A 14626-nucleotide genomic window follows, 5' to 3' on the forward strand; every position below is an offset into this window, starting at 1 on the left:
CCTTTAGGGTTTTTTTTCCTTATGGACTTAAAAAAAAATAGTTTCTGTAGTGTTCTTATTAAAATTTCAAGTACTTTCAATACTTTTATCACAACTACTATGTTGTTAGATTAAATATAATACTTACTCCAGATTTTACTCAACGTCTCAGAGGGCTTGGTAAAGTGAATAATGTTACACTCCTTGATGAGTTTCCTCATCAGTGTGAGAAAACCGAACAGCAGGCGATCTGCAGCCTTTTCTTCTGTCTCCTCTATGATCTAAACACACGGAGAAGGCATGCCAGTTAATAATGTCCTGGAAGCACCCAATACATGTCTCTCTAGCATGTATGTTTCTACTAGGCTTCTCAACCACAGCAAGGCACTGCCCCCAGCCCCTTTACCAATTTTGCCAGTACCATGTCCACCTCCCAGCTGTGATAACCAAAAATGTGTTTGGATAGTGTCAGATATATCCTGTGTAGTAAGATGCCCTAGCTGAGGGTCTCTGATCTTCATAGATCATGGAAGATAACTTGCCTTCACCCCTACTGACTTTTTAGATAGTATCTCACTGTTTATACCAAGCTGGTGTCAAACTCCTAATTATGCTTCAGGCTCCCAAGTGCTTGGGATTAAAGGTATGCACACCACAGCAGGCCACCCCTGGGATTATAGGTGTGCATCAAGACAGCAGGCTGTTTCTTGCTTGTTTTTGTGGTGTTTGGGTAAACACTACTGTGGAAATACTCCCTTTACCAGCTGGATTGCATTCTTGCTTTTACTAACAACAACAAAAAAATACATGTTTAAATACATACTAACTCAACCTGAGTGCTTTGAGAAACATTTCCCAAGGTTTTTTTTTTTTTTTTTTTTTTTTTAAGATTTATTTATTTATTATATGTAAGAACACTGTAGCTGTCCTCAGATACTCCAGAAGAGGGCATCAGATTTCGTTACGGATGGTTGTGAGCCACCATGTGGTTGCTGGGATTTGAACTCAGGACCTTCAGAAGAGCAGGCGGTGCTCTTAACCACTGAGCCATCTTGCCAACCCCACATTTCCCAAGTTTTATTATCTAGCAAATTACTTACATCTTTAAAATTTTCAGGATCAATTTCCTTTTCAATCACAGGAAGAAGAGTTCCAAGCCTTCTCTCAAAATCAACTCCTTCACTTTCCACAAATAAACCACAGGTCAGGGCAGCTAGTTGCCTGTTTAATCGCTACCAAAAACAAAAACAAAAAACAAAAAAACACAACAGTATTCAGGATGACAGAAAGGTAGATATTGTCAACACCAGAGACAATACAGATAAATGTCACGTGCTAGCCCTCCTATGTGGATCCTAGCTTTCAATATGTGTATTTACCTGGGAGTGGGTGTATGGATAGCAGGAAACCAGAAAATGACCAACGAGAAGGGAAAGAAGAGGTTAAAGGAGAGGGATAGGGAGGATGCCATGTGAAAGGAAAGGGGGCTAGGGATGGAAAGGTTCAAGTCAGATGGGGGTTTGGGGGGTGGACGATCAACCGAACCAAGAATGGATGAAACTATACGCTTCAAAAAGAGAGAAGAAAATAAATGAAATCCTAGATGAACTCAGTAGAAGATGGGCCAGCAATGACAGTGACAGTATTAAGTGGGGGAGAATAATGAACGCTTCACTCCAGAAACTGAAGAACAAAGCTGGCAGCAGAAGTGTCAGGCACTCACAGGCTGGCGTGCTCCATTAGCACTGTAACATCTGCAAACAGTTACCTTCTACAGCTTCCGTACTTCACGCCAGCTTAAGAGCATACTGTCCACATGATCACACACCACCAAGGCCTTCTGGGACAGGGTGTTTCAACAGTGCATCTAGCATGCATTCTGATGTAAATTGTGCACCAAAGCTAAAATCGTGTCACTGGGCCACGATCAAAAACAACACTAACCTTTTTTGCTTCGAACCAGGAGGTGACTAGCCCGAAGAGCCAGTCTTTCTTCTCACGGTCGACCTTGCTGAGTAAGGACTTGATGGCCATGGATGCCATCCTCTTGCACATGGCAGAGTCATCGTTGACCATCATCAGGCAAAGAGGGATGAAGAACATCCCGCAGTGCTCATGGAGGAGTCCCTGTGGGAAAGCAGGCACCGGTGAGAATGGAAGTGCCTTGGGTGCCTGACAACACAGAGCCAGGCTCCCAGGGCCCATGGGCAAACTGTACCTGAGGGAAGGTCTCAAACAGATAGGCGATCATTTCCAAAGTAGATTCTCTTCCCGTCTCATGTTCATAACTAGGGCAAGAATGTTAGGTAGACTTAGTATATCGTGATTATTTTAAATTAAGATGTATCCATTTGTCACCTTCTTTCTTAAACAACTGGGCACTCCTCCCTTTCTTTCATGTTCGTGACTGCATCGCCCATCAAGGGGCCATGCAGGCTTAGATGGAAGCTGTTGGGTTTCCAACATTCTCCTAAGTAGACTGAGCAGACTGAGTGAAAAGCATCTCACAGAAACACCAGGGAAGCCAAGAGCAACAGAGCAGCAGCCACAGAGAAACTGCCACCACGCCCAGGCTGTCCCTTCAAGATCGTCACCACACTAAAAGCCAAGAAGAAACCACCCTCTGCTTCCATATAAGTTCATGGCTGTGCTTACTTCAGCTGAGCAAGCATGAATTCCAAGTTCGGTCTCAATTTCTCACCAAGGGGATAGTCAAGAATGTATTTCAGGAAAACCTAAGAACAAAGCACACAGCTGGTTACAAGGAACCCTCCCCTCCCTTCCCCTTGTTTCCTTTTGAGGCAGGAGGCTGACACAGGGCACTGGGCTTGCTAGGTCAACAGTCTACCACTGAACTCTGTCTCCAGGATTCCCATCTGCTAAGATGCTGTCTAGGACTCACAGGAGGGACAAACCGACAAAGTCAGCCTTTCCATCCAACTCTGGATTAAGCCTAGATCTGTGCCCCTTCCTGTCTCCATGTCACTCACTGAGGTCTGGTCCTTCATGGCAGGTCCTGCCTATGATCACATGGTCAAAGCTCCAATCCTAAGCCTGTACACCCAAAGTTTCTGTTGACACTGCTGCACTTACTACTGTGAACCCTTCCTGAGTTCTTTTCATTTCCGTACACAGTAGGGGATAGAAACAAAGTGGTGGCACAGAGAGATTTAAGTAACTTTCTGGTTCAAACTTTATGTGTGTGTGTATGTATGTATGTATAACGTTATTTTGTGTGTATGTGTGGTTTGCACATGCATGGAGGCAGGAGGACAACTTGCAGAAGTTCTTTCTTCCATCATGTGGGTTCAGGGATTAAACTCAGATCATCAGGGTTGGCAGCAAGTGTGTTTACTTGCTGAGCCACCTAGCCTGCCAGGCTTCATTTTTTTGGTTTTTGTCTTTTTGAGACAGGGTTTCTCTGTGTAACCCTGGCTGTCCTGGAACTCATTCTGTAGACAAGGCTGGCCTCGAACTCAGAAATCCACCTGCCTCTGCCTCCTAAATGCTGTGATTAAAGGTGTGTACCACCATTGCCCGGCACTAGGCTTCATTTTTAACCTGCCTTAGTTAAATACAGGGTGAAAATGAAGGCATATCTATCCTTAAACTTCCAGAGCCTGCTTTTGTCCTGATGCTAAATCAGGGATGAACTGTGTAGACTGTAAGGGCTGAGTTGAATACATAACTCGCTGTGTAGAGCCCCCTTTGGAATCACTATGTATAAAGCATAAGATCCTATTTCTTGGTGAAGAGGAACTGACTCCTTCCCTATCTCAGCAAACGAGAGCAGATCATAAGGCAACATGAAGATCAGAGATCTTGTATGGAAAGTCCTGGGCATATGCTAGTGCGTTCCAGCAGCCTAAACCCTGAACAAAACTGCAACTCTGACATCACCCTTAGCTACAGTATGTGGTGCTCCTAAGAGTAGATATGGACAGGTGTATAAGCAAATGTCATCACATCACTCCTCTGCCGAAGGATTACAGTGACTGCTTACTATCCCCACACCAAAAAGTTTATTTATTCATTTATTCATTTATTCACTCATTTATTTATCGTGTGTGTGTGTGTGTGTGTATGTGTGTAGGTCAGAGGAAAATCTGTGGAGTGGTTTTCTCTTTCTACCTTTTCAGTTCCAAGGATCGGACCGAAGTCATTAGGATAGGCAGCCTGCACCATTACCCACAGAGCTCTTTCACCAGCCTCAAAGCTGACCAGACCACAAGGTCCTGCCTAGCCATCTGTGCTCTGAAGTACACTCAGCTCTTGTTCACCATGAAGGCTACTTTCTGAAGGCATCTGCTACTTCATCTGGAGGGTTAAGCCCTCTCTTCCGTCACGCCTCAGTGGCTTTCCGTCATGCCTCGTCTAGTAGCCCGAGTGTCAGACACAGCAGCAGTCAAGTCAATCTTACAAGTCAATCTTCAGGGTCCAGTTAGAGGGGTACCTCTCTAACTATAAAAGCCAAAGCTGGTAGGGAGTGGACCAACAGTTACTACAGAATAAGTTCTGTCTACACACCTGTCTGCACTGAACCCTGGCAGGTTCATTTTGTGCAGAAATCGCCAACTTGGATACTTTCCGCATGATATCATCAATTTCTGGGACCAATAATTTTCTTGATAAAATAGCCTAAAATATAAAAGGGAAAGACAAATTTTATGCAAAGATGGAAATAAGCAGGCACGATGTTAAAGTGGTCACAGGCGGGTTTCAAACACAATGAAAATAACCAAAAGAAAAAGCAATTACTTTAAAAAAGATTAAAATGGAAAACATTATATTATGTAGTAGTTCATCAAATTAAGAACAACAAAGGACCCTACAACATGATAATCTAGAGCACTGAATTTGTACATAGCTTCCTGGGCTTGGGATACGTATGTATGTATGTATGTATGTATGTATGTATGTATGTATGTATATGTATACATGCACACAACAGTAGAGACTGAACCCAGGGCCTTTCACAACCTAGCGTTTACTATTGAGACCAATCCCAACCCCTCTGGGAAGGTAACTATAGATGTTTAAATACTGTGTTATGGGCTAGAGAAATGGTCCCACGGTTAAGAGCACTGGCTGCTCTTCTGAGGTCTTGAGTTCACTTTCTAGTACCCACATGGTGGCTCATGATTATCAGTAACTATGATCCCATGAGATCCAATGCCCTTTCTATTGTACAGACATACATGCAGACAAAATATCTATACATATAAATAAATAATTCTTTAAAAATACTATATTAGCTTATAACTGACTACCAAAATCATAATAACCTTCATCAATTGAGTAGTATGCTCCATATTATTTTAAGGATCTGATGTGAGTGCATAAATGTCCAAAACCAACATTTGGCGACATACCTTCAGAAGACCAAACGCAGTGGCTTGTCTTGAAGTATCATAAATATCTTCCTCAGCATAAGCCAAAAGAACCTGAAGTTGTTTCTCAGTTATCTGGTGAGACTTGACTTTCTTTACAACGATGGTCACACACTGTAAGTCACAACAGTGGAGTTAGCAGCAGGCACTAAAGGCAAGGGTCTAGAGAAATGAGAAGATGTGATGCGGATGCCAGTCCTGGCTTGCCCCGACTGATGGCCGGTCTTGACTCTCCCTATCTGATATCTAACTGATGATGGCCGGTCTTAGCAGTATCTAACTGATGATGGCTGGTCTTGGCTCTCCCTAACTGATGATGGCCAGTCCTGGTTCTCCCTAACTGAACACCTGTTTCTTCTCACCTTGAAACAATTCACGACCAGGTGGAAGTTCTGGCCCCGGGCAGCCCCCACTCTTGCATAGTTCTTCAGCAAGAGGAAAAGGTGTTTCGTCAGCTGCTCTGCTTTGCTTGCTATGGAAGGCAGAGGGAACCGCAAGACCCAGATCAGGCACTGCAAAGCACCCGTGATCACCTGAGAAAATAATGCAAAATTATGACTTAGGACACAGGCAAGGAGCTGAGTTAAGCCTACTATGGGAGAGATGGCCACAAAGTGTAAGTTTCTTGTTTCTTTGAAAAAATGTTTTTACATTATTTTGTGTGTCTAAGTGAAGAGGGCATGGGTCCCTCTGGAGCTGGAGTCACAGCTGGTTGTGAGCCATGTGAGTGCTGGGAACAGAACCCAGGTCCTCTGCAAGAGCACTGTTCTTAACTGCTGAGCCACCTGTCCAGGCCCAAGACACTCACTTCTTGCTGTAGAAGACTCCCAGTCACAGCAAATGAAGGATGATCACAAGGCAAAACAAAAAGTGCTCATTTACCATGTTCTTAGGGATTAGGTTAGACTGGACAGTTTTAGGACTTTTTTTCTTAAAAATTAATTTAAAATAGCTTTTCTAATTTTTAGACTGGCATCTTGATGTAGCCCATCTTTAGTGTTTGTGTTCATATAATGGGTTGGCCTCACACTGCTTATATTCTAATGCTAATATTGGGTCACCAAGACTACTTGTCCCTGAGATGAGAGTCTGCACACAGACCCTAAGTGACCCTGCTCCAAGTTATTTTGATTGGTAAATAAAGATGCCAACAGCCAATAGCTGGGTAGAAGAGACATAGGTGGGGTTCAGGTTTTGTGGGCTTGGGATCAGAAGAGGACCAGGAGAAGAAAATGATACAAGAGGATGAAGAAGTTGCCACAGGTAAGGCGAGCCAAAAGAACATGGCCCTGAGGGCTGGCCAATTGGAGTTAAGAGCAGCCCAGCTCAAACATAGTAAATAGTGAGTAATAACTCAGGGTTATCAGTAGGAAAATAGATTCTAATAACATGGAGGGTAGGTATTCACCCAATTCTTGTACTGTTTAAGGCTTATTGTAATTAAAAAGGCTATGTATGTCTTTTATCCGGGAACTAAACGGTCAAAGGCAGGGTAGAAACCCCAGGTCAGGATTAAATAATTTCTACAGCATGTTCCCTATATAAGTGTGTGTGTCTGTATACACACACCCTGCTAGGTATCATTAGCACTGCTACCACTGCCACCACCTTTTGTGAAGTCCTAGGATCAAATCTAGGGCCATTCACATGCTAGGTAGATGTTTTACTCCTGATCTATATTCCTAGTAAGCCACTGGGTGGTGGCTCATGCCTGTAATCCCAGCATGTGGGAGGCTAAGGCAGGGAGATGCTGAGTTTGAGGCTAACTTTGGCTATATAGTTAACAGTCTGTTTCAAAAGTCCAAACATAAATATATTTATAACTTCTGTGTTAAGAAGAGACAAGAGGCTCAAAATTAGGCCTAAGCACAGGTAACATTTCCTACAGATACACACTCTGTACAAGGTTAGGGAGCGTGTGCTGGTACCCGGTAATCAGAGTCCTCGAGTTCCCAGGGTCAGACAGTCCGACAGCACCTGATCCACATCTCTGGTAGAATGGCATCCACACAGGGCAGGATTATGAAGAGATATAAAGAGCCTGGTCATCTGAAAGACCTGGGCTTATGTCTGAGCTAAGTGATAGCCTGTGTGGCCCTGGAGATGTAGCTAACCTCCCAGCTTCTTCATCTGTGAAGGAGGTGCTCTGCCAAGGAGGAGATGGCAGCTCTGGAGTCTGAGAGGTTCATCACACAGACCATGGCTCCCTGCCTGCCCTAGCTTCCCCATTAACATCTGCCTTGGGCTGGGACTATAATCCAGTGGTACAGTGCTTGTCTATTGTGATACAGTCCTCCGTTAATTCAAAACAAAACAAAACAAAACAAAACAAAACTGGGGCTCGAGAGGCAGTTTGCTGCTCTTTCAGAGGCTCTAAGTTTGGTTCCCAGCACCCACATCAGACAGCTCACAACTGCCTGTAACTCCAGCACTTCAGGGATCCACTGCTCTCTTCTGGATTCCTTGGGCATCCAGGTACATTATGTAGACACACATACGCATAAAGAAAAATAACGTGAGCTGGGCGTGGTGGCGCACGCCTTTAATCCCAGCACTCGGGAGGCAGAGGCAGGTGGATTTCTGAGTTCAAGGCCAGCCTGGTCTACAAAGTGAGTTCCAGGACAGCCAGGGCTACACAGAGAAACCCTGTCTCGAAAAACCAAAAAAAAAAAAAAAAAAAAAGAAAAATAACGTAAATCTTCAGAAAGAAACAATCCGCCTCAGAAATTAGCAGTCAGAGATGAAGTCATTAAGATAATGACAATGGTGACTATGATGATGAAGGTCAGAGACCTGGGGATGCTTTGAGAAACAAATTAGGTAGTGCAATAAAAGGACTTTCAAAGATGTTTGGGGCTATCCACACAAATGGGACTTCGTGTGTGGTCTTTGTGATTATGTATTCTGAACTTTTCTTGCTAAGCCTTCTTCCTACAGGCCCCCTCTATAGTTCTTGTCAATGAAGTGGACAGAGAAGTAAAGGTTCCTAAGGTACGTGTCAGTATCCCCAGTGCAGCCCTTGTGAAGGAGCAGATGCTCCAACACGGGCCTGTGCTCACCTTCACATCCTGGGCCCCCAGGCAGTTTATGAGGACGGACACAAAAGGGTCCAACATTTCCAGCACATGCTCACTAGAAGACTTGATCCTGGACGTCTTTAGACTCAGGTGCAGCAGCTAAAAGGTTTGAAGAGGATATTTTACATTATTTCTCCATAATTCTAGCTGGAGGAGGTAAAGGAGCTGACTCGCAGAGATCAATATGACATTTCAAGATGCTTTTATTCAAACTTAAAACAAGAAAATGAAGAAATCTAGGAAGTGACTCTCAGAAAGCCATGCCTGTGGGAACCCAGCCTGCAGTTAAGATGCGAGTCACCAAATGAGTACCCAGCATCTCCTGGGATCCCAGCACTGGCTTCATGCACAGCACACGGCAATGACCAGAACAGACCTGGTGCCCCCACTTAGCTAGGAACACTCAAAGAATGAGTTGAGAGCTGAATGAAGCCAGGCTCACTACAGTGTATGTTGGGATGGTACAGTAGGAGTTTGTAGCCCAAAAGGACCAGGAAAAAAAAAAAAGTAAGCCCCAGGAACTAAGAATGATCAGATTAAAAAAAAAAATCTCATCACCTTAAAAAATACAGGGCAGCTGGGCGTGGTGGCGCACACACTTTTAATCCCAGCACTCGGGAGGCAGAGGCAGGTGGATTTCTGAGTTCGAGGCCAGCCTGGTCTACAAAGTGAGTTCCAGGACAGCCAGGGCTATACAGAGAAACCCTGTCTCAAAAAACAAAAACAAACAAAAAAAATACAGGGAAATTCTAATATTAGATCAGAATAGTAACTCTGAGACAACTGTATCACCAAAGAAGAGGCCAAGAATGGTGGTGTACGCTTGTAATCCCAGCTCAGGACATAGAGGCAGGTGAACACTGCCAACTCTAGGGCAGCCTGGTCTGCATAGAGATCTAGGCGGCCAGGGGTGCACTGTACTGGAAGTACTGGTAGAGGCTAATGGTCATTTACGGTGCAGCATTTGCACAGGAGGTGGGCGGCATCCAAGTTTCTGCAGATGGTTAAATAGGAGACAGCTTGTAAGGAAAATTCTTACCCGAAGCCCAGACTCAATGAATATGTGCATGTTGGTTTTCTTGTTCACGACCGCTTTTGGCCCACCTCGAACTGGAGTTGCGGGGAGCAGAAGGCAGCTCTGGGGTGGCAGTTGAGCATCAAGTACAGGGGCTGCTGGCTTTCTGTTAATCAACCACAATGGAAAAAAATGAAAGACCACTGTCATCAGCCTCAGAGAAGTTGCTGTGGCCTCCTGGAGAGCAGAGCAGCGCTGACAGGGCCCAGCTGCTCCAGCTGTGTCTCCTCCTTCCCTGCAGATGATGGGCCTCTGACCGGGTCACAGCAATTCCTAGACTAAGGGATGGGTCTGAGTGAGGTCAGACAGCAAGAGGATAGATAATGCTTGGGGCTGCAATCTGGAAATATACACCAAGGGCGCTTTTCTCAGAACAGAGCAAAATCCCAAGAACAGGCAGGAGGTGTTTTCAGATTGCTTAAGTTCTACATCTGTTTTTATCAGAACAACAGGGATATATTTATTTCAAATCCATTCTTCCATTCAGTAATATTTAAACTGTCAGCAGAGAACGGTAGGGAGATAACTGGCTGCTATCATTCATAGACACCTGATTAAGAGAAATTCAATCCAAATTTTTCATTTCCTAATAAAGGGTCTTACTGTGTAACTTCGCAGTCCTGGAACTCACTATGTAGTCCAGGTTGGATTTGAACTCAGATCTGCCTTCCTGAGTGCTGCGACTAAAGGTGTGCATTACTACACAGAACAAGCACCCCTCCCCCCCTCCCCCCAATCTTATGTTAAAGTGGAACTTGGAAGAACTCCGAAAGTTCTCAGCCCAAACAGCACCAAGGTAAGAAGAATTTTGCTATCTAAACTAGGCTGGCCACAAATTCACAATCCCCCTGCCTCTGCTTCCTGAGCACTGGGATTACTAGGATGCGCTCAGCTTGGCTTTGGTTCTGCACTGTTCCAGATTATTAAATTAGTACACTTAAGAGATGATAAGGGAAGGGCTCATGAGTCGGGGGGTTTTACCTGGAAGTTTTTCCCAAACTTACTTTTCCTTTTCTGTTAGCAGCGGCAGATTTTCACTGACCAGCCCGTAACTGAGCAGCAGAAGAGCATCTGCTGTCATGTCTGGATTCACAATTAACCCTGCTATAATTCGGCGTAAGGTTTCGTGAACTTTCCGGGCAAGTTTTAAACTCGTGGTATTCTGTAGGATCTAAATGGGCAAACAGAGAACGACATGCTAAGGAAGAGCCATGCTTTCATTTGCATTTTCTCTAATTAAAAAGAAAAAAGTATAGTACTACATCTTCAAATAGCTATGACATATAAAGTCAAAGTTACTGTGAACTTGTGAACTGAAGTTTCCAAAAGGAAATAGTCTACAGGGCTGGCTGATTAAACTCCAGGGATTATGGAGAGCTGCAACAGGCACAGGCCCTGAAACAAAGTATCTCAGGCCATCTTGAACCCCATAAATGGCAATTTACCATGTACCCCTGTGTTTGACTTAACATCCTGTGGCTATCTAGTAAACCCTTGTGGGAATATACAAACAGATTTCTGCTTTCACCAAGCCAAAGGCTAGGAATGTCTTCAGATAACATCATGGGACTACAACGACAGAGACCTCCACTCTATTGGAACTGATCTACCCAATGTTTCCACAATATATTTTTAAAATGCCTTGATTTATGACTGTTTCTTCTGCTACTATGAAAACTTTACTACTTTGTTACCATGTATGAATTCACGTTATCCTCATTCACATTTGCCTTCAGAATAATAAAGAGGATAAACTCTTGTATTTTCTTTTGAGGTAAGAGCAGCCTCAACTTGAGAGACAATCACTGTGAATGGTTTTCATGCTTCCATTCCTGTGACTTTCTTCCCTGTTGGTGAGACTCAGGGCAAGTGCTGCAGGTGTCATCTGCCAAGCGCACTGATGGAGGTGATTGGTAGACATGCAAGTGCGCACAGCAATTAAAGCAAGTAATTGCTATTTAAAAGAAGGCACGTAAACTAAGGGCTGCAACGGCCAGGCTTCAGGACAAACTCAAAGGGGCTTAACAGGAACTTGGGACTGTCATCAACCTTAGCAAGATCCTTAGCACTTCACTGCATGAGACCCTTTACACCTCAAAATATACCCAACTTTCTTAGGCCAGAAGAAGGTGTCAGGTACCTTGGAACTGCAGTTACAGATGGCTGTGAGCCACCATTCGGATGCCGGGATTTAAACCTAGATTCTTGGGAAAAGCGGCCAGTGCTCTTGAACACTCAGCACCCACATTTGGCACCATGGCAGTTGTGTAAAGACACAGCTGTGCCATTCACTCACACTCCACCTCTTGATGCCTTTCCTCTCACACCTTGTCTCCATGGTCATAGCATGGCAGGCAAGGCTGCAACCCGGCACGTACACGGTACTCGTTTGCTCCTTTAGCACAGAAGGCCTTACAGTCTCGCTCACGGTCAGTGCCCACCTTGCAGGGCTCTCAGTACTGCAGGGAACTGAAGTACTCTAATGCTGGCTGCTCCCAGTCTCTCTCACTCAGGTCCTTACCTCTTTTAATGGCAGAATAAGTTTCGTAACTTGCTGTTTTCCCACAAACTTGCCCAGGATTTCGTAAGAATCGTAACTCTTGCTCCTTCGAGCCTCCATGACTTTGGACAGAATCTGCTTTACTTCCTTTTCTTCAGCAAGGGCACCAAATAATTCATGGTTAAAAATCTTTGAAAGAAAGGGCAAATGGCAGAGATGAGCACTCAGCAAGGTGTGCGGAGAAACGAAGTCTGTGAGGACAATTAAAGTAAGCTAGCCTGGACTGAAATGGGGAGGGCGACTTCTGTTAGATTGCACACATTCCCAGTGCACTTTAGAAAGCGGTGCAGAAACAGCAAACCCAGCACCTAGAGCTCAGGCTAAGAGACACACCATCTCATATCTGCAACTTAATTACTGAAACCAACAGAAACTTTCATCTATTCCTTTCAAAACTTGGACGTGCACTGCCAGCTCGCTTTGGAAAAAGAAAGGGCAAGCACTAGTAACGGCAGATGCCCACTGCAGTGGAGCTGTGCCTTTCCAACTGCTGCGACTTTATGTCATGAAGATAGGAAATTCACGCGCGTACAGTGTGTCTGCGTATGCGTGCACGTGCACATGGCTGGGAATTAAATCCAGGGAGGGTCATCTACACACTAATCCCCCACCAGCACTATTTTAGTATTTGTGAACTTCTAAAATGACACCGCCCACCTCGGGAAAGCAGAACTGCATTCTGTAAATCTTACCTCAGTCATTATGTGAAGACAAGAATCTAAATCCCCAACTTGCAGCTTGCTGGAGAGGCCTTGCAGCAACGTGTAAACAGTGAAAGTGAGCACGTGGACCTAGGAGGACACGCACAGTCAGGACGCAGAGGGCTAAGAGTCCCATGGCTGTGGGGGCTGCATGGGCCTGAGAAGTGCTGACCTTAACGCTGTCCAGGGTTAGTTACTGCTCAGAGCAGCTTTGAGACACGTTCTCCTCACGTGTCACCATTTAAAGACCTTTGACCAAAGGACAGCTTTGTACAAAATACAGAGTGTTCAGAAATCCAATGGCTTAGGTGCTACAATGATTTATGAAAGAAAGACATGCAGACACACAAGTAAAAACTGCCGAGAAACCAATCACGTCGTTAAAGCAGTCAGGAAAAACTGTGTGACTTGGAAGGGGATCAAACTGAATAGCTCACTGCAAAGGGTAGTACTGTGTTTTTAAAACAAATCCTTGTCAAGGTAGGATTCCATATTCAGCAGTGATAGCCTCTTCAGGAACGAAGGTGAGATAAAGGCCTCCCAGAAGGGCAGTGAGACCTGTGCCACCAGCCCCATGATCCCAGGGAGCAGTAGCAGACACGGCCAGCAGCTCAGAGCGGAGGCAAGAGCAGCAATGGAACTGTCCAGGGCAGGACCACGCTCCTTACTTGACTTCCTCCATATGCACGGGACCACAAAGTAGTTACCACATTACCATAGCAAGTTCCCAATCCTCCAAGACAGAAGCGAAGACCACAGAGCAGGTGAGGGGAAGGGACCTACAGAGTGGCAAGTTTCCACGTTGCACTTCACGTGCTACAATCCTGATCCTCATATACTGTTGTTAGCCTAAGAATACATATGCTGATCTCTAGAGCATGCTAGCAAAAACAGCCACATAAAGAAAGCATACTGGAATTAGTTAGAACAGGTTCCTTACACATCAGCAAGATAAGGCATGCAAGGAGTTAACTACAGAACTTTTGGCAGAATACTTGAACAAGTCATAAAGGTCCCCTAGCAAATGCAGGCTCTATAGGCAACTGTGGCGGGCTCTAGTTTGCACCTTTCTAACATCTGCATGCTGCTGTCCAGGCTCACACTTGGAGTTGTAGCAAAGTTAGACCACCACGTAACTGCTCAATGTTTCACATTGCCTGGTGGCTTTACTAATTTTACATGGTATGCCAAGTTTAAAGTCTTCAACACATAAATACATGTTCATTCATATCTTTCATATTCACTCAGCTGGCAATACCTTCAAGTAAACATGACAATAAATTTCCATTAAAATCCAGAGACCATGAAACAATGTTATACAAGGTGACAAAAAGCCCATGTGACCCCAAGCCAAGGAGAAGCCATAGCTAAGATCTTTTGAACTGATGGATACAGACTAGGAACCTTCAGTTGTGGCTGTTTGAGATGGGTCTTATGTAGCCCCGACTGCCTTTGATTTCCTGATACTCTTTTTTCAACCTCCCAATGCTGGGATTAGAGATGGAGTCCCCACACTTGGCTCTGAGCTGGAAACGGCCTGAATGCTGCTGCCTGATCGCTCCAGCTTTCCTGAAGACAGACCCAAAGCACTATGACTTGTAATGTTCAATCTGAATGTATGTGCGATCAAACACTGCGCTTACCTGATACCCACGGACAAGGGTCGACTGTAATTCTTTCAGGACGTACTGTAGAAAGTGCACGCCCAGATCTTCGATTATTTTGGAGAGGGTGCTGCGTGCAATGTCTCTGATTTCCTGTGCTCTGTTCTTGAGGAGGACACACACTTTCAGCAAAATACTAGAAAATACAAGGTTGAAAAATAACTAGCCATGTCACAGAAA

The 14626-nt window shown here is 44.7% G+C and overlaps 1 protein-coding gene across 1 annotated transcript in view; it reads right to left on the reverse strand.

Moving 5' to 3' along the window:
* Utp20 (UTP20 small subunit processome component) overlaps positions 1–14626 on the reverse strand; it is an 81159-nt gene that overhangs the window by 6170 nt on the left and 60363 nt on the right. The window contains exons 43-56 of the mRNA XM_021175362.3: positions 14426–14582; positions 12774–12872; positions 12043–12210; positions 10526–10692; positions 9486–9627; positions 8429–8545; positions 5732–5902; positions 5352–5483; positions 4507–4617; positions 2635–2714; positions 2198–2267; positions 1924–2106; positions 1080–1211; positions 128–260 (exon numbers count right to left, since the gene is read on the reverse strand). Of these exons, the coding sequence (XP_021031021.1) occupies positions 128–260; positions 1080–1211; positions 1924–2106; positions 2198–2267; positions 2635–2714; positions 4507–4617; positions 5352–5483; positions 5732–5902; positions 8429–8545; positions 9486–9627; positions 10526–10692; positions 12043–12210; positions 12774–12872; positions 14426–14582 (1862 nt within the window). The remainder of the gene's footprint in view (positions 1–127; positions 261–1079; positions 1212–1923; positions 2107–2197; positions 2268–2634; positions 2715–4506; positions 4618–5351; positions 5484–5731; positions 5903–8428; positions 8546–9485; positions 9628–10525; positions 10693–12042; positions 12211–12773; positions 12873–14425; positions 14583–14626) is intronic.

Source organism: Mus caroli, unplaced genomic scaffold, assembly GCF_978045245.1.
Source record: "Mus caroli unplaced genomic scaffold, Mus_caroli_1 scaffold_9, whole genome shotgun sequence".
NCBI lineage: Eukaryota > Metazoa > Chordata > Mammalia > Rodentia > Muridae > Mus > Mus caroli.